Here is a 26,484-nt window from a genome sequence, read left to right as displayed (position 1 = left end):
CTCCACCTGGACAGGTGCCCCACAGCTCGTTCCCCTCCGCTGCCCCCCTGCCAAGCCCGGGGTGCCTTTTCCCCGCCCGGCTGACAAGAGCCCGGGCCCCGGGGGCTACCCGGGGGCTCCGCGCCCAGGCCGGGGCAGAGGGTGGCGGGAGGGCAGAGCTAGCTGCGGGGGCCGCCGTCAGGAGGGAGGCCTCCTCCGCCTGCCGGTGTGCGCCATGAAGGGGCTGCGGGGGAACGGGCCTGTGGGGGAACGGGGCCGCGGGTAGGGGATAGCAAGCCCAGGGTAGGTCACGTTCCTGCCGGCCCCGGGGGTTCCCGGCCTCTCCCCTCCGCCCCAGCCCGGCCCCGCCAAGCCGCAGGAGGAGCCCGAGCCGCGGCCCGGCCCGGCGGGGCGGCAGGGGGAGCCCGAGCCCGAGCCCGAGGCGGGCGCAGCGGCGGGGCGAGCCGGGGCTGCCTCCGGCTGCCAGCGGCCGCCGCAGGAACCGCGCGGGCGACTCCTCGGAGCCGGAGGCGGCGCGGAAAGCCCGGCGCGGAAGCCCAGGATGCGGCGGCCGCGGGCTTCGCCGCCGCCGGCCTCTGCCTAGCGGTCCCCCTCCCTTCCCCCGGCGGCGGCAGCTGCGAGGCTGCGGCAGCTGCCAGGCTCCGGCACTCGGCGCCGGGGAGCAGGAAGCGGCGCTCGGCCGGCGGGGCCGGCTCCCAACGCCCCCCCCCCCCCCCCCGCCTCCCCCGCCCAGCGCAGAGCGGGCGCCGGCGGCACGGCCCCGCCGCGGGAGCAGCAGGCGCTAGCGTCGAATGCCTGCGCTACGCCATCCCGGTGCTGCCGCGGCCTGGACTCCGCGGAGAGCGCGGGCGAGGAGGCGGCGGGCGATCGGAGGGCAGTGGCAGCCGCTCCTTTGTGTCCCAGGTGGGTGCGGGGGGAGCAGCCGTGGGGGAGAGCGGCGGGGCGGGCCGGGACGCGCTCCCGCCGGGTGCCCCCGTCCCTCCCGTGGCGCTGGGGCTGGGGCCGCGGGCGCCCAACGCGCTCCTCTGCGCCCGGCCTGTGCCCGCCGCGGGCATGGCGGGCGGGGGACTTGTTTGTATCGGGCTGACCCCCCGCACTTCGGCAGGAAAACTCCGTGAGCCACTCCGCAGCCTGGCCTGGGAGGCGGCCGGGCGGGGCGGGGGGCTTGGCGGCCGCTCGGGGGGGCTCCGCCGCGGTCCCGTCCCTCCAGTCCCTTCGCCGGCCGCCGCTTCCCCCCGGCCGGGGAAGGGCTCGGGGCCGGGAAGTTTCTGCCCGGGCAGCGTTTCGCCGCCGTTGTTTATGGATTGTTTATCGCTCTGAGGCCGCGCCGAAAATAGGTCAGAAATAAATGTCCACCTCGTCCCCTCGGTGAAGTGCCTGAGTAGCGGGTCGGAGGCGTTGCCGCCTTCTCCCTCCTTGCCTCGCCGAGAAATACCGCGTCCTCCCAGGGTTTGAAACGGTGTTTGGGATTTTTTAATTGAATATAAAACAAACAAACAAACAAACAAATGTGCGTGTGGAAAGTTGCCGGCCGAGCGTTAGGAATAGCTCCCAGCGATTTCCTGGTGCGCGGAGGGCGGCACTGCCGGCTGTGCCGCTCGCCCGGTGGCGCCGGCCGGCCGGGCGGGGGAAAGCCTGTTCTCCTCCGAAAGGCCGGCTCGGCGCTGCAGTGAGGCGGTGCAGAGGCTTTCAGCAGAGGCTCCTAACTCCCGTTGCTATCCGTAAGGGTATCTTTAGGGGTCAGTTAGCCTCAGGACGCTTATGTCAGAATTGGCAGTAAGGGCTCTTGTGGAAATCATCTTCCCTTTCTGTCTTATTTTAAGAAAAATTTTCAGCAGAAGTTGTTTGAAAACTTTGTTTCATGATTATATGTTGCAGACGTACCACTTTGAAGAGCAACTGCGTAGCGTAATGGATTTTAAAACACTCTAATTGGGGGGATTTGTGGTCACGTTAATGTTATAACTAAAGAGGTATTCGTGCTGAAGGGTGTAAGCCCACTTCCCCTTTCTCCAGGTTGCAGTGTTTTTTTCAGATGGAAAGGTAAACAAACTTACATTTTATCAAGCAGGCGGGTGTAAATGTCTGTTTTGTTTTGCTGGGTTTTGCTTTGCTTTCTAAGGAATCCAGTCAGTTAGCTTAATGTTGTCTTGTACATGGGCAAAGCCTGAGCTAAAATCCACACACGCTTCTTTTTAGTTTGCTGGACCGATAAGCAGGAGGGAATTCTACTGGTGTGATCCTTATTTATTACTTGGGGAGGGAATGTATTACATTTTCATCCATAAAATATCTCTTACTTAGCATTTTGATGGTGAAGGAAAAACTGCTTGGCCCTTGCTAAAGGATGACAGCGAGAGTCCAAACCTGGTTCAGTAAAGCTGCGTTTTGCTGGAATGTTAGGGCCTTTTCAGGATGAAAGAATTCTGAGTTTGTGGAGGAGCAAATTAAATACTTCAGCGTAGTTTTTATTATTCCATTCAACAGTTCTTTCCCCCTTAGAACTGAAAATACTGTTCTATAGGCAGTGAACAATAATACAGGCTCAGGTTGTATTTTTGCAAATACTTTTAAGTGAAACACAGAATTGTCATCTTGCTCTGTTTATTCCATACGCCTGTGCCAGTAGTTGCAGGCTGAGTACCTGCATTTGGTATGTCGGAGCTCAGCTATAAATCTTAGTCAGCGCTCTCCTTGGATGGCCAAATATATTTTCCTTTTCCCACTTCTCATTTTTTACCCCGTAAGAAGCATAAGTCAGTTCTTAAGCTTTCCTTCAGTAATCAATAAAAATTTCAGAACATGAATTCGAGCTCATTATTTGGATGGATTTAAATTTCCTTTGTGTGAAATACAATCCTGTAAAACTGGTAAGAGTTGGTTGATATAATATGGGAGCATATCATTTTAGTTCTTAAATTAACAACTGCTTTATTAATAAAGTTGATTTGTTATTTTCACTTTAAATTACAGTCAGTGTGACTGGCCTGGGTAAGGTTTGGCATGAGTAGTAATCAGTAATAGTGAAGCGCACACAGCAACCTAAATCTGTCTTCAGAACTGTGTTTTGTGGAATGTGCCAGACAACCTAACACATTTGTTGATTCAATTTGATTCCATTATTGTAGAATTTAGTTCTGAATTCAGCAAAACCTGAAAAATAACACCTCGGGTTCTGTTCAGGCTTCATCAGAAATAAGCCCCAGCGTCTTTTCTGAAGCCACTGACGCCCCAATGAAGGCTGTGAAATTGTTACCTGGCACTCTAGTTTTGTGCTTGTAACGTTTCCCTTGGAAGTATCTGTGTTCCAAAGCTCAGTTCTAGGACTGTCTGTTGCATTTTATCCCACGTAGAAGAATTAGTGAATACAGTTCCCAAGCACGGAGCGATGTGAAAAATCAAGATCCATCTCTCTTTCTAGTGTTTCCTGTTGACTTTGCTAGTCAGTTCCCCACCGAGGAAGACTCTGGCAAGTTCTAGTGGACTTGATTGTTGTGGTTTTAAGATGTGAACACCCAGTGACAGGATGTTTCCATCAGCATCTCACTCTCACCAGGTTAGGGTCTGATGTTTTGGTGCGAGCTTCTCTTTGAGGGTGCTGGAAGTGGTTAGGATGGGATAGGTGTGCCTAGGCCATCTGGCTGGCTGTCGAGGTGGACAGGAAAGCAAATGCTGGCAGAAGGGCGAAGCAGATTACTGTGGTTTGAACTACTGCAGGTAGTAGATAGGGGAGCCCTGTCTGTAACGCTGACTCTTGTGCTGTTGTTTTTTTATTTCTTTGAAGAGAACCTAGATATCTATATCAGTCTACCTAAATGTTTATTGATGTAGTGCTGGGACTTCTGGTGCCTGTGTCTCTCTGCCGGCCTGGGTGCTGTCCTGAACAGATGTGAAAGTTAAACTGGTATCAAAGATGGACCTCAGCATGAGAATTATAATAAAAGGTTGTAGATTCTTGTTACTGTTGACTTTGTTTCAGTGTTTGAAGTTGTTGTTGATACGTACCAGTGCTTCTCACCCTTGCCTGGTAAATGATTCATTTTATGCTTTGTGTCTTCTGTCTTGAAATTCTTTTGTTCCTTTTCTGTCCCCAGTCCCTATGGGGTTGGCTTGGCAGAATATACCCTCCTGTTAATCGAGGTGGAAGAGTTGCATTTTTGTTGTGTGGGGTTCCCCCCTCCCCTTTTCCTCTCCATGGAAAAATACGGTCTTGCTAGTGCTTTAATTGTTTTCATGGCAGGATAGATGAGTAGCATCTGTGTATTGACCAGCGATTGTTGATGATGGATATTTGTTTTGCCAGCCTGCTGTTGTATGTCAGGTACCTCTGACAGGCCATTGGATCAGAGAGCATATAGCCAAAATAGGTATCCATGTTAAGTAATACAATTCAATTTCTTTTTTGCTTAAACTATGAGCATAACTTACAGTTTCCTGAATTGTGAACTATTTGATCTTGCATTCATTTTTCCCTCCTTGTGAAAAAGCTTGGAAAATGCGATACTTCTTTTTGAAATTAAAAGTTTGTTTATATAGCAACCTTCAAATGCTTTTATGTAGGATATAGGATCCTATATAGGAACCTTCAAGACTGACTGTTTTAAATCGGGAGCAAGAGACTGGGTTTGATTGGTTAAATCCACTAAAAAGCCACTTTTTCTTCTCCCTGTGAGCTTGCTACAGTCAGACAGTGTTTCTGAATAAATGCTACTTCTGTGTTTTTCTGCCACAGCTAGGCAAAACAGTAAAGTACATCCTTACGTTCTGTCGACATTCATGCACTGTATGTTTTCTGCGTGGCAAGACACGTGCTTTTACGTTTGGTAAGCATCTGCTGATTTTGGCCTACTCCAGCATTTTACTAAGCATGTTTTGATCACGTTCATTCATGGGCTATATCTCATGAAGAACTGTGTATAGAAAACTACGTCAGTGTAGAAGCATGAACACAGCAGTTAAATATTTATGCATTCATTTCTAGCAAAAGCAGTTGGTATGTTGGTAATGCAGTGCTGCTGATATTTGTAGAAGTCTGTCGTACAAATTGTCTTCCTCAAAGAACAATACATGGAACATTTGTGGTAACAAGAGTATACAACAAAGTGTATACAAGAAAAAAAGTCTGAAAGAGAGGAAATAAGTTTGCCATAGTTTGGGGTCAAGAGAAGTCAGGTGAGCAAATTGTGTTTACTTCAAGCAGGAAATTGGTGACAGCACTATTCTTGGAAAGAACAGGCAGAGAAATAAGGAACAGAATGAAACCTCGCAGAGTTCAACTTACAAGCAGAACAAAAGTTGAGAACGCTAAAGCAGATTGATACGACATCAGTTCTATTTGTCATTAGGTGGTTTCAGTGCTGTCTTCTTTTTATTAATGGATTTTCTTCAGAGGTTTTGGAACTGGAAACATTTTCGGTGCTAAGAATCTTGAACTTTATATTTTGCAAGGAATTTTATCGGAAACAAGATATGAGGTCTCCTTTATCAATTTTTCTTACTAAAAATAAATTTAAAATTTCCTCATTTCTGCATTGCATGACTTATATCAGGAATACTGAAAACATATACTTTTTACTATTTTTAATTTTCCAGTGGAAAGTTAAACATTTGTTATGTCTAATACTATACAAGTATACATATATGTATGCATATAGTTTGCTGAATCTCAGTTATGAAATAAATCACAAACCTCTGCACACCACACCCCCAAATTCTTAGAATTTAGAAGAAAAAAATCTACAGCATTTATCAGTTGTGCAGGAAGCCTTACCTTTGACTTCTGACATTTTGAAATAATAAGCTGTCTTGTTTTTCAGATCTAGCTCTGCTTACTATAATCACAACCTTGTTCACGTGTTGTAACCGCGTGAATCTATCCCTGTTAGCAATCATGACATGGGTCATTCATTACCTGTTGTGTACAGGATGTCAAGCTAGATGAGCATAAGATGCTTTCTGGCTATAAAACCCCCTAAATTATCTTTATGCTTTAAATGATTTTCTAAAGTTAATAAGCAAGGTTTCCCTTTAAATTTTGGTATCAGAACGGCTTGCAGTATATCTTTTATCTTCTTTCTGTTTAAACTCACAAGAGAAATCTAATAGTATTTCCTTCTCTGCAGGTTTAAGAAGTATTATTCAAAGAAACTGTACTTTCTTCCCAGGCTGTCAGTTCAGTCGTCACTTGAGGATTTTTCTGCATAATGATTGTATATTTCCATGTAAAAAAGAACTGCAACTAAATAGTGTTGTTAATGCTGCTGTCTTTTAGTAGTAGAGGTATTTGCTTATCTAGTACTTTTAAACTACAGTATATATTGCTTGCCTGCCTATTTATATGTGGCCCATCTAGCTTTCTATAAATGCATACCTTTTTTTTAAAAAAGATTTTCTGAATTTTATGGGCAAATTCTGAGATGAAGCAAGCTATCAGGTAATTCTGGGACCTATGGTTTCATGCACTTCTGACCTTAAACCTCTCACCTCAGTGAAATAATTTAGGTCTAAATGTGCCAAGGTACTGAGGATATTTGAAGTGCCAAAACAATGAGGCATAGATAGTAGAAAACATACATTTTACTGCTTTACATGTAAAACAGCATAGAGGAAAAAACCTTGTAACAGTTGAGGTCAGTACTAGACCTAAAGGTGGAAGTCAAAACTTAAATCTCCAAGTTTGTGGCCATCCTGTCAGGCTGGACTTCTTTTTCTAATGCAAGCCCTTGCTGCTGCAAGGAGGTCTACTTAAACTCCTAAACCCATTGGGTTTTACCTGCTGCCGATTTTACTTTGCATATTCTTAAGAATATGTGGAAAGTACATTGTATGGCTCTGAAATTAATTTGAATGTCAGCTGATGTGACAAACGTTTGGTCTGAATTTGGGTTGTTGACTAGAGACTCTAACAGATGTGTACCTGCCTGTTGACTGATTAAATGTGTAAAAGCTGATGGAGTTTAGATGAAAAGATGAATTTCCATGGCTGGTCAGTGTGGTCAGCTGTCGGTTTGTCCTTCTCAGGTAGGACAAGAGGGAACAAGGACCTGTTTGAAAACAAAACAGCTACATTGTTGGCAGGCTAGGGAAAACATCTGATGGCTTTGGTTCACAGTTGCTGGGTCTTTTTCCCCTGGATGTGTTATGTTGTATTTAATAGGTGGTTTTGCTTGTTCTAGTTGTAGCACATTTGAAAGCAGCATATAAGGGATTTAATGATTACAAAACGTTTGTAGAAGAATTTCTGAAAAAATATGACAAGTAAATTGTAGGAGAAAAGGAGTGAACAAAAACTGTTCCATATAAAACAGTAAAAAATTGTTGAAATAACACTGGTGACAGTTCAAGCTAATTCAAAAATCAGTTTACTGCTTTGTTTTGATGTAACCCTTCAAGTCTACCTGTTGAAACTACTGAAGGTGATCATTAGACTTGTTTTATTTTGAGTGTGTCATTTCGGAAACAGAGCTATGCCGTTTTAAGTTTGTGTCAGTCTTTTTGGCAGCTTCTCACGCGGCAGCAGCGTTGCTCTGTCAGTTAAATGCCATGCAGAGAGGGGGAGGTAGGAGGGGCATAAGGCCTTCAAGACGCAAAATAAACAGAAGCAAAACTTGAATATGAGAAGGCTGCTGTATTTGCCTGTTTAGTAGGGACTCTTTTAAGTAACTTTCATTTTGGCACTGTAGCGAGGGGGGAAGCAATGCCAGTACTGAGAAGGCTGCAGCTGGTGGGGCTGGGGTGGGCAGGCTGTGGTGACCAGGGTGGCCCTGTCCCTCTCTTCCTCCATGACAGGGAGTGGAAGAGCCCTTCTTCAGCAAAAATGGTTCCGGTCCCCTGACACCAGGTCTGTCGGATGGTAACTCTGCGAGCAGAGCGTGTTTCTGGGCCTGTTGGGACAAAGCTGCTGGAAGCTGCTCGGCTTTCCAAGCCTCCCATGCCTCCTTCAGGAAAGAAATATCCCAGGTCCAGGTTGAAGCTAGGCCTGTGAGGAGGGAACGGGATGTGCCGTGCTGAGCAGGGGAGAGGTTGGGCTGGCTCTTGGGCTCTGGGTCTGTGTCCTTCCCTAGGGGTAGGAGAGTACTGTCTCCTTCCTCTTCGAACTTTTGAAGTGAATATGGGACGGAATGGAGGGTGTTTCGCCTCAGGAATGGCCGTGGGAAGGGGCAGTTGCTCTCGCCCTGCCGCTTGAACCTCTCTGCTTTGCTGGGCCCAGGCCGTGGCTTAAGGAGCCGGGCACGCTGAGGGCAGAGCCGGCCAGAGGAACCGCTGCATCCTGCTGCCCCTCTCCTTCCCTTCCCCATCGCTGCCGTGGCACTACTATTTGTGGAGCTGTGCTTTGAAACAGGATAAGGAAGCGATCTGATCAAGCCCAGCAAAAATAGATGATTCTAAAACGGTAACTAATTCATTTTAAAATGCTGTCCCATGAGCACTGTGTTGGCAGTGTTGCGGGGGCGATGTATGGATGCTGTGAAGATGGGAATGAGCACCTGGGGCAGAAACTTCTGAAGCTGTTGCTGGTGTGGAAGACCTCGTGTAGTTTCATGAGCAAAGTTTGCTTAAATTCTTGCCATGCCCTTGCTCACGTCTTCAGGGTTAGATGTTAATATTGGCGTACTCTTTCAGAGGTATCAGTGCAGCTGTTTGTGGAGCTGTGCTGTATTTAAGTGAGTGAAATGTTGTGGTTTACATAAAAAAACCAAACCCCAAAAACTTACAAACTAGCCTTCAAAATACTTGTAAAGGTTTGTTTTGGCGGTGGTGGCTTTTTTTGCGCCCCACAACTGCCAGCACAATTGCAGAGATGGCTGTTTGTGGGGTGGGTGGGAGCAAGCCTCCAAGAGTAGGAGAGAGAAATCCTTTAAAGACGTTTCCGCTGAGAATACATAATGTGCTATTTTCTCATGGTGCTTGCTGTCATCCATTCTTCCTGTGCTGAGTTCTGCTCGATTTGTTGAGGCTGCCATCACAGTTGTCCATCACTGCTGATCATTGTTGTCTTTACTTGACACTTGTTTCTTCAGAAACTTCTTTTGCCGAGCATTTGTTGATCAAAAAGCACACACAGTGCTCTATGTACTGTGTTTAGTCCCTTCTTTTCTAAAGCAGATAAAGGAAAGCAAGGAGTGATTTAATTTTATTTTGGGCTTGTTTATTTGGATGTGTTGGGGTTTTTTGTCGATTTGGTTTGTTGGTTTGGTTTTTTGTTGATTTTTTTGATGCTGGTAGGCTGTTAGGTCAGATCTGGTTTGCTCTAGGCTTCAATGGTTGAAAAGAGAGTGGGGGACTTCAAGGACAGAGTATTAAAATCCGATCCTTGACTGGTTTTGGTAATAGCTAAGTAAACTTAGAAGGTTACACATATTTCAACTTAGTGCTCTTAGATTTGGAGGTGAGCAGGAAATAAGTTGCTGGAGATGCCACCTGAGGTTGCAGAGAAAAGTATGGCTCTTCCTCTGCTGGTCAGTATGAAGATAAACAAGGAGCGAGAGCTTCAAGTCTTACTCCAAACCAACATGTAGATGTTTGTTTGCTACAGTATGTTTTTGAAAAGCTTTAATGCACATTCTGAAATACTTTTCCATGACCATGTTAGGTTGTTGCTTGCAACGGCAGACTGCTTAATGGTCCCTCAGCTTTATGTTTGTATCACACAACTGTAACTAAATTGCACTTCGTACTAGAATAGTATGGATTTGGCTGTAAAATTAATGCACGTTTAGTGTAACAGAAGAGTTGCAGGGAGGCTCTGAGAAGACCTGTGGTCAGAAAATCATTAACAAAGGAAGAACAAAATAATAATCTATGACATTTCTCTGGAGGGTATAGAATAAAGGCAGTGGACAGAAATTGTAAGAAGATGAAAACAATATTTTATATTTCCAGAGTTTTTAGATTTTTGCATCGAAAGTCAAAGAATCAAACTTTTAACCTGAATTTATGTGCTATAATGCTCATCTCAATTTGTTGTGTTAAAATGGTAGGAAGCTGGAAGCCAAACCACAAGGAAAAAAAGGGAAATCAAGAAATATATTTTTAAAGATGTAGTACTGTAAAGCCAGCCCCAAATCCACTGACTTTATATTAGGTTATTAACATTAGGTGATGAAAAATAAAATAGGCTTTGATACAGTACTTACATGTGTTTCTAAAATAACTCATATCTGTACCAAAGTGCTAGCAGAGTCGCTGTTTTTCCATGTTGGCCCATCCAGCCTATCACCACAGATGATATTAGTGTAGGAACTACCAAGGAAGTGGTTTTGTGACCACTGATCCAGGATCAGATTTACTATCATATTATCTCCTAATGTAACTTTGATCAAGCAGGCAAGCTATCGCATTTCTTAAGTTAATAAGAGTACACAGTATATCATTTGCGCTGACTTAATGCCTACTGTGGGAGGAAAGACAGTAACTATTTGGCATAAAGGCTTCCAATACAAAATCAGCCTGTCGAGTCTAAACAGTATTTACTGTCTTTTCAAACCATGACCTCACAGCAGATATTGGAACAATGACTCAACTCGGTAAATTGTGCTCTGTTTTATTTACAGAAGACAATAATATGGAATTATTACCTATTAAAATAATTTACTGAGCATGTGTACAGTTAGATTTATTTTTCATTTCTCTTGAAATCAAAGCTTCATTTTTTTGACTATAAGTTTGCTTGGGGTGAGGAAGAAGTTGCAACAACTTTCTTCTGGGCGCTCTTCTGATTCATAAAGTGTAGCGGAGTAATGACATTAACAGTCATTGCAGTCATTTTAATGCCAGATTAATCCATCCATGTGAGAGTTATTTTTTATTTAATGGCATTGCTTGGGGCATGGAATTCGAAGAGATACCGCTTTCTTCCTTTGTGTAAGTAGGAAAATGAAGTATGTTTTAAGTACACTAAAATAGACCCTTAATATTTTATGAAGAATCTGTTCAGTTGGGCAGAATCAAATTATTTTAGTAAGCTTTCCTCTCCTACTTTATTCTTTCTTACATAGTGCATCCTTCATAAATTCTTGAGATTATGAGAAGGTGAATGTATTAAGCTGTGCAATTTGTTCTTTAAGCCGAAATACTACAGCTTGCAATTTATGTTTTTTCTTAGTTTACTGTAAGATCATTATATGCTTTTAATGTAAAGTTCCAGAAGACTTTTAATTAAGTACTTAGAGTAAGCACTTGATTTTTCTTTTTCCCCTGTATTGCTCTTCTGAATAGATTGTTAGGAAAAGATAGATTGATTGCATTAATTGAAAATTACAAGTAAAGTAATTGATTTACAGATGTATTTCTGGATACATTACTTCTGCTTTAGTTAGAGGTATTTATCTTTATTTTCATCACTGTTGTTAAGGTAGCTTGATGGTGAATGGGCAGCTTAACTGCTGGTACACACTGTCCACTCCCCTTGCTTCTTAAGCATGAGGGTATAGTAGTATTTGGTTCCTTTTTTCTTACCCAGACGGTACACAGGACCAAAGCGGGACAAAGGGCTGGCTTAATGTGGTAGCACATATCCTGAGCTGCCACTGCTTTTCATGAAAATGCTGCATTTTGCTGGTTCTGACTCAAAGGCAGTCACATTTGTGCCAGTTATTTCATACCCTTTTAATCATAACTTTTAAAATGTGGGTTTTCTTTTTAGGGGAAGTCTTTGTAAAAGGCAAACAATTCGTTTGTTCATGTTCTGTTTCCTCTTTCTTCACAAATTACTGTTGAAACCATTGCTCAATTCAGCTTCATGTGGAAGAGGAGAAGGGCTCACAGAGTGTTTAGTGTAAATTGGTGGCTGAAGAGAAGTTAGTGCCCTTACTGGGAGAAAAAATACAGAAGCTGGCTAGCATGGGGTCTGTTTTTCAGCAGCTGGCCAGTTGCTGTGGATATAGCTTCATGGTACCTGTGGGATGTGTGATCTTTTGCCTGGTCAAGGGGCCATGAAAGGTAGGGGGTTGTCCTGGTGGAGGCAGAAGGACGCATCGCTAGGAAAGCAAGCTCTTAACTGTGCTGCTCACAGAACTTTTCATATTAAACTTTTTAATGAAGAAGCTTAGAAATAACATCATGTCATTTGTCAGACAGACAAAGACCAATGCTAGGATAGAAGGGAATAAGCCTAATAAATGTTCAAGATGAATTACTGTATCACATACATGATCTATTAATAGGGGAGAAGAAAAGAAATAAATGCAACGTATTAATGACTTCGATGCTCAGTGGGAATAATCAAGTTGTCAGCTCAAAGTAGTGTGTTGTTTTTATCAGTGTGCTGCACAGAGCACCAGATATTGGTGCTAAGTTTAAAGCAAAAAGTAGGAAAATTTGAATTTTAATGCTTGATTAAGCTGGTTGTTTGTCTAGCCCGTTAAAATGTCATAGATATCTTGCATTAGCTTTTTTAGAAATGGTGAAACAAACCTTGTAATGGCTGTCTGGGAAGTAATCTAGGCTTAGAGAACCAGGCAAGAAGAAAATTGTAATAGTTGGGTTTTGCCCTGAGCCCATGAAATTAGGTCATTGTTTAACTATATTTAAGTAACTGTGGTTATTTACATTCATATAATTATTTATAACTGTGAAGCTTTAAAAATAATTTATGAATAAATCCTGATATTAAGCAGGATTCTGTTGCCTTTTCCTGAGTGATAGTAATGTTTCCCTTTAAAAATTGGGATAATGAATTGAATAAGGTCTCCTAGATACCGCCACTTAAGAGGTTTTTGTTTGTTTCCTTGTTTTACAACATGATGATTATGCAGTCCAAAATAAAATTAGCCTTTCTTTTCTACCCCCTCACCTTTTTAATTGCAGAGAGCCAGGGTTTATTTGTAGTGCTGGGAAGCTCTAGTCTTCAACCAGAACACTGTGATACCTGGTGCTGCACAGCTGCAAAAGGATTTCAAAGGAGGACAAGAGGGTTATGCTGGAGTCCAGGCTCTCTCTGCAGGGGATGCAGAGAGAGAGGTGAAGTGATCAAAATAACAGGCTGGTTCTTTGCAGCACCATGCTGAACTAATACATGCAGTGAATTATGCTTTTTCAGCCTCACAGTAATTAAAACAAAAAAGGATATTAGCTTGGATGGGTTTTTGCTGTATGGATAGATGGGACATGTTTCTAATCACATGCAGAAAAATTTGGCAGGTCTTGTGCACAGTCTTGCCAAAGTCTATGAGAACCCAGAGAAAACTAAATGAAAAATACCGTCTAGGTTTACAGTCAGATTGTGCTATTGTGCATGCTTAGAAAGTAGGTATTAGGTATAGCCGTGCAGGTCAAGTCAAGAACTCTTTTTTTTGCTAGATTGAGTTTCAGGTGAAGACCATGTCCAAGAAACGGCTAAAATTGGAATTGAAGACAGTTCTCAGGTGGGGGGACAAACCTGTGAGTCATCAGCACAGAGATAGATGATGGCTGAATTTGTGTTGGCAGGTGCTTGGATCTCTGAGCATAATGGAGAAAAGGATGGGGAAAAAAGGTCAGGGATGGAGGTGTACAAAGCTCCTGCAGCAACGTAGAAGAAAAAAATTATCTGAAGACTGTTAAATGAGCAGCTAGAAGAAAACTGAAGGAAAATAAACGTTTTGTTTTATTTTCATTTGTAGTATTCTGTATTTTTGCTTTTGACTTCCACTGAATATAAAATATTAGATCTAAGGCTAGAACAATTTCAAGTATTTAGGACTTTGTGTGTTTTCTCTCACTCTTAAAAAATAACTTAGCCCTTTTTAAAAGAGAACTGGTGTAACACAGGTTGTATTGCATTGTTGAACAAATGGAATAAATGTCGGTGCCATTTTGATGCGGCGTTATGGTATCAGGATTTTACTGCGGCATAATAGATAATTTGTGGTATCAAAGATATAATATCACACATGACACGCACAAGTGATTTCTATTTTAAAAAATTTCAGATAATGTGGGTTTTTATGCTTTGCTTTCTCTGTTTTCTTCTCTGAACCTAAGGCAAAACTAGTTTCACAGCTTGCCTGCACAAGCTGTGATAGGTTTTGTGTTTTTATTTGTCTTAAACATACCTACAGAAAAGATGCAAAGTTCATCTAAGAAGAGATAACTAAGCTTTCTCTTCTCTTTATGTCCTAAATGTACAGGTCATCAGATAAAAGGGAGACTTCGGTAATTTTTTAGGGTATTTTTTAAAATACCCTAATACTTTAAGAATACAGGGGAGATAGACTGATTCTTAACAATTTTAAGGTAGTGGTTTAGCAGGGGCTTCAAGGAGAGCTTCAGAATATTAGATTGCGTTGACCTACCTGTAACGTTTGCTCTAAGAAAGTGGGTTCTTGGTCTTAGGGCTCTCACCCTTGTCCCCTGAATTTTGTCTCCTGAGTCTTCTGAGGAGAAGGGACACAAAATTTACCAGGACAATTTCATCTGACCTATTCTTGTGAGTTGTCTCCTCCCTGGTAGCTATGTAGGACTGTGTGGGGGCATGAGCTGTATGTGATGACTCAAGACAGAATATCCTCCTACTTTCTCAATGCTACGTTGCTGCTGGTGAGCTGAGAGTCTCTCTGGAGATCGGGGAGGCTGTGGGGCGGTTGGGGGCGTACCGGGGTCCTCTGGGAGCTGGATTTCAGAGTTGCGTGGTGAAGACAGGGATAGTTTGGCTGAACATGGCAAGTCAGCTTTGCCAGAGCATGGGCTTCACAAGAAGTTTTATTTTTTTATTTTATTTTGGAAAAATAAGTGTCAGACTGCTACACCTGCAGAAAGCAGAAAACTGCAGTGCAGGAACTGAGGGCAGATTGGAGAATGCTGGTAGGCGGAACATGTATGATTATTGGAGGGGACATGATAGGGGCTGTTACGGGACACAGGAAAAGAAAATAAAAAACCTGAGTACGGAAAAATTCTGGAGAATTGTAAAACATTTTTTTGTTTGTTTGTTTTTTAGTTCAAGCAGTATGTTTTTGTTTTTGACAGCAATAGTGAAGAACTGGAAGATTGGTTAACTAACATACTAAAATGGAGTATCTACCAGTGGAGGTAAGACATTCTTTGAACATATATGGGGTTTTTTTCTTAGCATTGTCTTACAGTTCCCAATACAAGTAGCTAGATTAATGGCACTATTACATAAGCATTGCACTGAGAACAAAGCTGGTTTAGGAGGCTTCTGTACACCTCCATCTGTCTTTTCATTGCACTTGCAGGTGCTCTGATGCAGCTGCTCTAAAGTATCACTAGAACGATCAATTTAGAAAAAAAACAGAATCAAGAAGCCCTTTTTCCTTCTGGTGGTCTTTTAAAGTCTGATATCCTGTGATCCATTTTGTGTTGTGGCCTCAGAAAAGATTAGTTTGGATAACTAAATAAGTGCTGAGCTAGTGTGGGGACAGCCTGGACTGGCCAGGATATGTAGGAGATTTTCCAACTTAAGAAAATAAATAAACCCCCGTAATTGTGAAGGGAAGTAAAGTTTTGGCCCTCAGTATAGGATCAGTTGGCTTTAACCGACTTTTTAACTATTGGAGACGTTCAGTCTCAGTGGTTAAATAATTTTGAGTATTGAAATGCTGTTTTGATTGTAAGTGCTAAGTAGCTACGAAAGGTTATGAAACCCTCTGTTCTAACCTGTGTGTTAGGATACTCTTCTTATGTATTATCAGGTCTTCTGATACATGTTTGTGTGCTGCATTAAGCTCTGTTGCACGTATATAGAGAGCTCCTACCGAAGGATTCTTCTGCTTCTTACAGGCAGACAGAACAAACGTGCAGTTCAATAGCGTGGTTTCCGAGTGCTAATTATATGCTATAAAATACACCAATAAACTCATTAAGTATTAAAATGAGTTGTGGACATTTAATGTCATTGAAATTAGTGAAGATTAGCTGTACATTTGAATGGTATCTATAAAAACGAAATACTTTACGTGAGTTTAACTTTTTTGTTGGCTTTTGTATGGTTAGCAAATGAAAATTAAAGACATTGTCTAAGTTTGAGTTTATCCTTTAAAATATTTAATCTCTGCACAACACTTTCTATTATATAGTTCAAAGAACACTGCTTTCCTTTGCAGTGATGTGAAAGACTTTGACAGAAAATAGTGGTTTGGTTTATGTCAGCTCAGGGCAGTGAATGCTCCCCTTCTCCCAGGTTAGAGTGCACGTGGAACAAGCTGATGCTTGGCAAAAAAAAAAGCCATCCTCAAAGCTCAGCTGATAGACTGCAGTCCCCGGTACCTGCGGTGGCATGCAGCATTGCTTTCTGGATGCACAGTTTTGTGAACTGTGGCTTGGTATTTCTTAGTGGTTTTGCAGTTGATACTGGAGCAAGGCATGGGTGCCAGTTCTCAAAATACTGTTGGTGGCTGAGTGAGGGCTGTATTACTGGATTAAAACATGTGGCACTGTGTTTGCTGGACCCTGTGTTCCGTCTGCAGGGGTTGCCTGCCCAGGCAATTTTTAGTGGGCTGGCTGGGGATGCTAAGTCAGCCGGACTGAGGAGGGAGGGAGTAGCCCCAGCTGGAGCCGTGTTAGACACAATAGAAATACCACAAGTTCACTGGACAGCCCTTTTGGCAGTAATGCAAGATGTTGCTCTCTTAGCTTTTTTGTTGAATTAACTCGTTTATAAAATGGACCTTCAAACTTGTCTAATTGCACTAGTTCTGGATTGTTATGAATTTTCCTATTGGGGAATTAACGGACCCTGAAGCACTTGGAAGTGACTGCTTGGCCCAACAGCTCCTGCAGGAACAGTTTTCCCTTCTTTTAGTGGAGGCAAACTGTTCAGGGACGTAGACAGTGCCGCTCATTGTGCTGGGGAGTCAGAGGCGTGCAATGGCTTCCTCCCTTGAAAGTGTGGTTTCATCAAAATGCAAGCTGGATGAGACTGCCCCATGGCATCCTTTGTCTAAGTCCTTTTGCTTTTTCCTGAGTGTTTTAAAGTGAGCTCCTTTCTAAGGTATTGAACAGTTTCATCGCAGGTTTTATGCACATACCGCAAGGTTTGTTGCCTAGCGGCAAAGGGTCATGGCAGATCTGGGATCTCTGTGTCTCTGCTCAGTGGCAGGTCAGGTTCCATTTGCAGAAGATATGCTTGTGTCATGGTAGGTGAGGCACATGTGATAACGCAGTATGGTAACCCCAGAAGATCAGTGTAGAACTTCTTGATTCTAGCTTTAAAGACCACTGAGGACATCCCTACACAATCCTATAGACAAAGCAGTGGAAGAGGGAATTGTCCTAGCGCTGCATACTGTAGCAAAACTTGCGACATCATTCAATTAATCTGTTGAAGTCCCTTGATTGAAATTTGAATGAACACAGGATTTTTAGACAAGCTGGGCTAATTGCATCATCTAGATGCTGTAGTTCTGATCTTGCAGTAAGGACTCTTGATCTGAGTTCTTCATATTCAATTCAGCTTCAGAAGCAAAATTCCTCTTTCACTGTCCTCTGTTACTTCAGTAACATACTGTTTCTGTATTTTTGTAAAGTGCATGCATAGTCCTTGTATTGGCTGTTAAACCAAGGTCAGAATTAACTTCTTGTTTATAGTTAAAAATCTAGACCTGTGCTGTGGTGCTTGACGCCTTCCAGCTCCTCTAGAGTAGATACAGAAAGGTAAATCTTATCTTGAGTCATATGCCAAGATAATTTAGTTGGTAGGCTAGAGGCAGCCCATAAAGGTACCTTTGGTTTCAGGTGACTGATAGCTGCTGTGGCAATGACTTTTCTTTTTTGCCAGCTACTCTGTTTCAGTCTCAGTAGTGCAAACACCCAAATGCATGTTCAAAATTTTAGAAACAAAAAAACCCCCCATAATCCATTCAAGCTCCAGCCAGGCTAGCTTTTTTTTTTTTACGTTTACTGCTTGCGTGTTAGACCCAGAAGATGGACTAATGTGCATGAAAGGTAGTCTGATCTAGATTTTTTGGTTGGTTTGTTCCTCAAAGAAGACAGTGCTTGCAGGAACTGGGAAATTTGATGACAAGTGTTTGCAGAAAAGCATAGTCTATTTTATTAATCCAGTTGATAGCGTTGAAGGAAAACCAGTAGAACTCATTAAAGCCTGTAGGATTTTAATTTAAGTATCAGCAGGCAGTTTTAAATTAGCAGAAAGGTGCCAGTCTGTGGCTGCAAAGAAGACAGTGAGAATTAACACATTACTACTAACAAAGATTGACTAAAAATGGGCACATTGTGCTCCTTGATTCCTGCCTTCCCTCTAGAAGCTCTCCATCTAAAGCCCTACATGCCCTGGTCAAACACTTTCTCTGCACAGTTGGACCACACTGTAATTCAGCTGTCCCCGTCCTCATGTCAGAGTTGAGGCACTGCTAGATGCATGGTCATTCTGCTTCAACAAGGGCTGGAAGCAGACCATGCTCTTTTTCTCCTTGTTGGCAGTATTTTTCCCCTCTCTGTAGCCAAGAACCGGAGCAGAGCTGCAGTATGGAGGTATCAGTAAGTGCCAGGTTTGTATTATGCTGATGGTGTGCTGTGATACTTCTCTGATAACAGTTGATTCCTTCACACAAAGAGAAGTTACTGCGGGCAGGATTTGGTACATCCTGTATTCTTGTTTACCCAGGACATGTATATCTAAGGAAGCTGTGCAAAATTGTACATAGCGTTGTCCTTTTTAAGGACCATATAGTCATTATCCCCAGCTTGTGTTATAAAAAGTTTGTTTTCTGTTTGTTTTCAGTAACTAAGGTGCTGACAAGTTTTGACTTCTTCATCCTCATAAACATGAGTGAAGTTCAGGCTATGGTAGAATTCTCCGTGGAGCTCCACAAATTCTTCAATGTGGATTTGTTTCAAAGAGGGTAGGTAGTGCATTCTTTCAAACCTTACTGTGGTGGATGGCTGATGGAAAGACCTTAATGCGTACTGTCATGTAGTGTTGCTTCATGTATTACTGACCATTTTTATAGTGATTTGAAAAATCTTTATTCCTTACTGGAAAGGCATATACTTTCTAGGAATAAAATACTCCAAATAATTTGGCCTAAAACCTAAATTGTAATAAAATGCTTTTTTTCAAATTGGAAAATAGGGAAGATCTGTAGATTTGGAGGGGAGATTGTATTCTGATCTAGGCCTTTACCCTTTCATATCTTAATTTCTGTGATGCCTTTTATTTGAAATATGGTACGTGTTTCTCTTCAATCTTTTAAAAATGTTGCTGCTGCAATTAACTTATTAATTTATCAGTTTGGCGGTGGAGAACTTCACTACCTTCTTCCTTCTCACACTGTGCTGTACCTCCACAGTTAGAGAAGGCTCCACACTGCCTCATTAGACTCTCACGACCTCCTCGTATTCCGGCTCGTCTCTGTAGAAGGCTTTTTCACATTCCTTTCATTTGATGTTACCTGATTGTCCTCAGATTACTTTCTAAGGTCGTCCTTTCCCATTGCTTCGTAGGAAATAATCCTTTGTAGCATATTTTCGAGTGTTAAAGATTATTGGTCATCTAGCATTGTGGTACATTGCCCTTCTGTCAGTCTTCTAACAGACTGCAGTAAAAATACATGTCACTGTTGTAGTTCTTATGATGTTTGTTTTAGATAAATCTGGTTGAGGCTGTGTCAGTGTTTGCAGGCAGGGAACAATATATATCAGTGTTGATTTATGATAGCTCCTTTTTCCAAAACAGTGTAAAATAACTACTTAGAAACATTTTAGTGATAAGAAGATACGTTCTAGTTTTTAACTTTGGTATAGTTCAAGGCAGGTAAAGGGGCGTTATTGTTCTTGGTAGGAATGTTTTTTTGTTTGGTTGTTTTTGTCAGGGTGAGTTGATGAAGGTAAAGTAATGGGAAAATTTCATTGTTTTGGGATGCACATGGTTCCTCCAGCTTGTACTAACCCTCTGAGGTGGCTATTTTAGGGAAGAGTGATACAAAAAACAAGTAGGATTGGGAAGTTGCTCAGGAGAAAGAGGCATAAAATACTGTTATAAAATATATCTTGGCTAGCTAGCCTCTATCTTTGCCATGTTACTGTTAATTTTCATCTATATTTTATTAAAGCTAGCTTTTCTCTAAATTTGACCTGAAGCTGGTACTGACAGAAGAAATTGCACATTATGCTTGCTACCATTTGCAGTCAAAGTATATGCAACAAACTATGTCCCCTTTTTAGGAAAAATTGTAATTTCACTGTTCATGGTAAGAGGAGGATTAAGGAAGGCTTAAGAGGTCTGGCAAAACACTGAGAATATTCTAATTACTTCAACAAAAAAAGCACAGTCTGTTGAACTGTGTCCTCTTTCAATCTCTGAAATTGGTGGGGAAGGAGAAGGTAGAATATGGCAGCACGTTAACTTTAATAGAGAAGAGCCTGAAGAGAAGGAAGTCTTTTGGTTGTCTTAACCTTACAATTCAAATGATTCCTCAGAAAGGTAGTTGAGAAGCAAAGCACAGCAGTATAATTACCAGTGCTCTACTTGGCATGTTTCTTTTTAACTTACTCTTTAAAAAGCAGTAAATTTACAGGGCAAGTTCAGAGAGGTGGAATGCTGACATAATGAGAAAAGTGGCATGAGTAGACATTACCTCTCTGGTTTCAAGCTAAACCTTTAACTCTGCACGTTCCCTTAGAAATCAATGTTGGGAAGGAGAGGGAGCTTCCAGAATAATTCGAAAGACTTCGAAAATTCATGTGACTATTGCAATAATTTCTGTCAATTTGGGTAAGTTTTAGTATTTTTCTACGGAACTGTCTTTGTATTTATTGGAGACAGGATGTAATATTTACATTGCTAGTGGAGCTCTTGGATGATGGGTTGAATCAGCAGAAAAGGAAATCTTTAATTTCATGGAATTATAAAATGGTTTGTGTTGGAAGGGACCTTTAAAGGTCATCTAGTCCAACCCTTCCTGCAGTGAGCTGGGACATCTTCAACTCGATCAGGCTGCTCAGAGTCCCGTCCAACCTGACTTCGAATGTTTCCAGGGATGGGGCATCTACCACCTCTCTGGGCAACCTGTGCCAGTATTTCACCACCCTCATTGTAAAAAATTTCTTCCTTATAGCTAATTTAAATCTACCTTCTTTTAGTTTAAAGCCATTACCCCTTGTACTATCACTACAGGCCCTGCTAAAAAGTTTGTCCCCGACTTTCCTGTAGGCCCCCTTTAAGTACTGGAAGGCTGCAATAAGGTCTCTCTGGAGGCTTCTCTTCTCCAGGCTGAACAACCCCAACTCTCTCAGCCTGTCCTCACAGGAGAGGTATTGCATCCATCTGATCATTTTTGTGGCCCTCCTCTGGACCCACCTCAACAGGTCCATGTCTTTCCTGTGCTGAGGGCTCCAGAGCTGGATGCAGTACTCCACGTGGGGTCTCACCAGAGCGGAGTAGAGGGGCAGAATCACCTCAGCCTGCTGGCCATGGTTCTTTTGATGCAGCCCAGGATATGGTTAGCTTTCTGGGCTGCAAGTGCACATTGTCAGCTCACGTCCAGCTTTTTATCCACCGGTATGCCTAAGTCCTTCTCAGCAGGGCTGCTCTCAATCCCTTCATCCCCCAGCCTGTGTTGATACTGGAGGTTGCCCCAGCCTCCGTGCAGGGCCCTGCACTTGGCCTTGTTGAACCTCATGAGATTCACATGGGCCCAGTTCTCAACCCTGTCCAGGTCCCTCTGGGTGGCATCCCATCCCTCAGGCTTGTGAACTGCACCACTCAGCTAGGTGTCATCTGCAAAGTTGCTGAGGTTGCACTTGATCCCACTGTTTATGTCAATGATGAAGATATTAAACAGTGCTGGTCCCAATACAGACCCTTGAGGGGACACCACTTGTCACTGATCCCCATCTGGACATTGAGCCGCAGACCGCCACTCTCTGGATGCAACCATCCAGCCAATTCCTCATCCACCAAACAGTCCATCCATCAAATCCATATCTTTCCAATTTAGAGAGAACGATGTTGTGGGGCAACCGTGTCAGAGGCCTTAGAGAAGTCCAGATAGACAACATCCATAGCTCTTCCCTTGTCCACTGATGTAGTCACTCCATAGGAGGCCACTAGGTTGGTCAGGCAGGACTTGCCTGTCCTCCATGTACCTTATTATAGCTTCTAGGAGTATCTGTTCCATGATCTTCCCAGGCACAGAGGTGAGGCTGACAGGTCAGTAGTTCCCAGGGTCCTCCTTTCTATGCTTTTTAAAAGTCAGTGCAATGTTTCCCTTCTTTTCCAGTCACCAGGGACTTCACCTGACTGCCATGACTTTTCAAATATCAGGGAGAGAGGCTTGGCTACTACATAAGGCAGTTCCCTCAGGACTCTGGTGTGCATCTCATCAGGTCTCATAGACTTCTGTATGTTCAGGTTCCTCAGGTGGTCACGAACCTTATCTTCTCTTACAGCAGGAGGGACTTTGCTCCCTCAGTCACTGCCTTGTGGTACATCTACTGGAGAGGTGTGGAAGAGAGGTTGCCAGTGAAGACCAAGGCAAAAAAGTTGCTGAATACCTTAGCTTTCTACTACTCCATTGTTACCAGTTTGGCAGTCTTGCTTGTCAGGGCGGGTACCCTTTCTTTGACCTTCCTTTTCTGGCTGACGTACCTGTAGAAGCCCTTTTTATTCGTGGTGTCCCTTTCCGAGTTCAGTTCCAGCTGAGCCTTGTCTTCCTGACCCCATCCCTACACAACCAGGCAGCGTCCCTGTATTCTTCCAAGATACCCGTCCCTCTTGCCACTGCCTGTCCATCTGTTTCTTGCCCTGTAGTTTGACCAGCAGATCTTGACTCAGCCATACCAATTTCTTGCCCTCCTTTCCTGATTTCTTACACCTAGGGATCTTACACCTAGTTTCATTACTAACCTCCTATTTTTGAGCTACCATTGTGTTTAGTTTGGCTTCTCTCACCAAAAGTCAGGTCTAGAATTTATTGTATTCTGGGTTTGTTTGGGATTGTGTGCGTTCAAGCCTACCCATCTTAGCATGCCTGTCTCATAGTGTTAGAAGCTTAATGACCTTCTGAATAGTGTAAAATGAAATGTTGGCTATTGTAAGTAATCACATCAAGCTCCTTCTTAAAACTGAATAGATTTTTATCCAAACGTAGTTGGAGGGTGAGTCCCGATTCTCACTCTTTTGATTGTTGGAGAAGTCATAATTTACAGCCTAAATTTCCTTCTGATCAGTTTCTGGTTGGTTGTTTTTCTTACCAGCATTGTCCTATGGTTTGAATGACTTTATCAGTCCAAGTGTTCACCCTGATGTATTTTTAGATGTCAGTCTTTTGTCTGTTGTATTAAATATGAGCTGAATCAGTTTGGTCATTTGAATTGGTGGCACATTCCGCACCCCACCTCCTATCCTCCTTTCTGTAGAGTCCACGTATCCCAATATCCAATCAAAACCATTATTACCTCTTCCTGGTTTTGTAACTACTTGAAGAAATCTGCCAGCTATTGCATCCAACTGTAGCATGTTTTTTGGATCTTTATCTGTAGTGACACTATTGCCAGAAGCACTTCTGACTGTGTTTACGCTTGCAATTAATTTGGTGGTTTAGGAATGAATTACTAGAAGCAGTGTTGACATCCCCGTATCTGTGTGGTTCCAGGGTTACTTCAGACTAGATTTAGTCTCGTCCTCTGGACCAGATGTTTTGCATTGTGAGTGTATTTTGAAGTTGTTCATACCAGTAATTGTTTTCATACTTTCTGTCCCCCCAGGGGTTGAAGTGCATTTTGTGACATGTAGATCACAGCCTGCGGTTTAGTTTTCTCCAGGAGACGTCTAGGTTATGTACGTGGAAAGATCTCAGTGAACTGAACCAGCACGTAGCAAATGGGGATCACTGGAGAAAGTACCTCAAAACCACTCTGCTGATCTAAACCGATCAATAGTGCAGACTCAGCCAAAATTTCTCATAATATTTCACTCAAGATAAAATTTACCTGAAGGGTCCTGTAACAAACTCACTGTTATAACTGCGTTATTCTCCTAACTGACCCTTTAAAGCAGACTGTTCATTTTCTCTACTTTAGGGAGAGAAGGGAACAAAGGGAAACATAATGCAGCCTGAGTGAGATGTGGACTGGAGAAGTGGAGAATGAGTTGGCTGGAAAGCTGGTTGGATGACTGGGCCCAAAGTGTGTCCTCAGTGGTACAAGGTCCAACTTGCAGCTGATGACTAATTGATAGATACTGGGTCAGTACTGTTTAGTGTTTTAATTAACAGCCTGGATGATGAGACAGAGTGTCTTCTCAGGAAGTTTTTGAATGATAACAAATTACAGGGAATGGTTAACACCCTGGAGAGCAGAGATGCTCTTTGGAGGGATCTGGACAAACTGGAGAAATGGGCTGATAGGATCCTCAAGTTAAGGGTAAAAGCAAATCCTACAGGTGGGGTTGAATAGCCCAGTATGTCAGTGCAGGCTGTGGGCCAACTGTCTAGAAAGTACCTTTCTAAAAAAAGTACCTGGGAGTCCTGGTGTACAACGGGTTAAACATGAGCCAGCAGGGTGTTGTGGCAAAAGAAAGCTGTTTCCTGAAATGATTTTTTGCCACACTGACAATTACTGTGTCTGTAATTTCCATTCGCATGTTGTCTCTTATTTCTCTAAGTCCTTTAGCATAAGGACTCTTCTGTGTTTGCACAACAGACAGCTAGTTAATTTATTAGGGTTATTACTGAAAGGCCTATTCTGCCTACTGATAATCATTAATAAGAATAACCTTTTTAATACTTTGTCAGCAAGCTTGTTCCAGGTAACTGAAATGAAAATCAGTTTCAGATGCAGAACAGATGACAATGTTCTCTTGAAACATTTTCATATGCACTTAGGACATCACATTCTTGTTTTTTCTAGTGGTGATGTTCTCAGCTCTAGATGGATGCTAAGAATATATGATGCCCTGATAAAGTGATTTTGACCAATCTTTTGCTGATGTTTAAAATTTGTGCAAGTAGGAGGTTGTGGGACATCAGTGGCAATTTTAGCACTGTTTATAACACAAGTTTGGGATGTTTATTTATAACACTTTCTGTTCTGCTTGCTGCCGCTGCCTCATGATGACTGTGAATGTTACTTATGATGCTGTTTTTTAAAGACGTAGTTATCGTAAGAGCAGGTTGTCTCTTTTCCCCATTTTTTTATTGTGTACTGTGGATCCTTACTCCTCCACATTTACATACATGTTTTGTATGTGTCAACATCCTGAATTGAAATACAAATGTATTGAGCATTTCTGATTTCAAACATCCGGTTATTGAAAGTGCCACAATACTTTGTAGTGCTCAGTTTAAGTTGCAGTGTTCCACCACCGGATGATGAATCCTGGTGTCTTAGCTTGGAATAGTTATGCCTCTCTTGTGGGTAGTGAGAGAAGTTTCCTGGTAACCCTCAGTTGTGAGATGAGATTTTCATTTCTCTGGAGCTGTGTATTGCTTTTTCACCTGTGAACTGGCAAATCTAATGGGCTAAAGAAACTTAAATGATGGTTTCTAGTTCAGCACAGTGCACACATTGCTTCAAGGTCTGCTTTGAAAATAGCTTTAGTCTGTGTTTTCCCTATCTCTGTGTATTCTTATAATCCCAATGTTAAATTCTTATTTTCTCACTAATCATTTGTTATTTCGTCAGTAATATGCATGCACACACAACTACGTAGACTATTTTCAACAGTAATGTCTCTATGTCTGTGATTTGACTTTTTTTCGTAGCAGTTTTCTTTGTGAAGTAGAGTATCTGCTGTTTCATTGTGGGTTTTAGAAACAGAACTTGGTAAGGGTTATTTCAGCTAAGTGTAAATTCGTTGTTAACTCAAGTAGACTATGAACGGTGCAAGTAAAATAAGGTATTAACAGTAGGTCTTTATTATAGCTACAGGTTTACATTTGAGCTCAGTGTGTCTAGTTATCTGTTATTTGACTTTGTTTTGCGTTAAAAGATTCTTGCAAAAGCACTTCAAGAGTTTGCATTAATAATGGAAGTGTACCACACTTTGAAAAGTGTTTTTGCTTTATAAGTACTGGTTAACAGATGCAAGAAGAATATTAAATACCTTCTGCAGAAGGGACTCCAGTGGATTCTAACATAAAACACATTTTTAGAGGTGTATCATATCTGAAATTAGGTTATTGATAGGATTTCAGTAGCATTAAGTTGCTTGTAAAGCTAAGTCCTTTTGAAAGTCAAAGGAATTTAAGTTTTGGAGACTACTGGTTATTTAGCCTCATGTATTCTTCTGTTCCATAGATTTATTTTTTTTCCATGTCCAGATACTTACTGATGTGTCTGAGCAGCACTACATTTTACGCTTCCATGTGTGTAGTTGTGTAATGTAGCATAAATGAAAATACACTGAATCAGAGCATGATAATGAATCTTACTATGGTTACACAGTAATTTCATAAGAAGTAATGCAATATATGAAAAGTTATATTTTTTTCTAGATCCAGTGAGTTGTCTACATTAGTTTTATACTTTATTAACAGGAAATTAAAATTTGAAGAGTTCACTTTTAGTAGGATGACTTTTCTTTCT

At 42.3% G+C, this 26,484-nt stretch overlaps 1 protein-coding gene across 8 annotated transcripts in view; it reads left to right on the top strand.

Annotated features, from left to right (window-relative positions):
* Positions 1-438: 438 nt before the first annotated feature.
* The window catches only part of FAM135A (family with sequence similarity 135 member A), a 91,024-nt gene continuing 64,978 nt past the window's right edge, over positions 439-26,484 (top strand). For 3 of the 8 annotated variants that reach the window (XR_008465292.1, XM_054194383.1, XM_054194382.1), the window contains exons 1-2: positions 439-903; positions 18,680-18,800. Coding sequence is in view for 6 of the 8 variants with exons in the window: in XM_054194383.1 (XP_054050358.1) it covers positions 792-903; positions 18,680-18,800 (233 nt within the window). In the remaining 2 variants the exon portion in view is untranslated. Of the gene's footprint in view, positions 904-14,917; positions 15,010-18,679; positions 18,801-26,484 lie in introns of all 8 variants that reach the window. The other 5 variants (XM_054194387.1, XM_054194384.1, XM_054194385.1 and 2 more) reach the window with 4 other exon arrangements.

This window comes from Rissa tridactyla, chromosome 3 (assembly GCF_028500815.1).
Source record: "Rissa tridactyla isolate bRisTri1 chromosome 3, bRisTri1.patW.cur.20221130, whole genome shotgun sequence".
NCBI classification, from domain to species: Eukaryota; Metazoa; Chordata; class Aves; order Charadriiformes; family Laridae; genus Rissa; species Rissa tridactyla.
The sequence above is the reverse complement of the archived record's forward strand: the minus strand, read 5'-3'. Positions and strand labels throughout refer to the sequence as shown.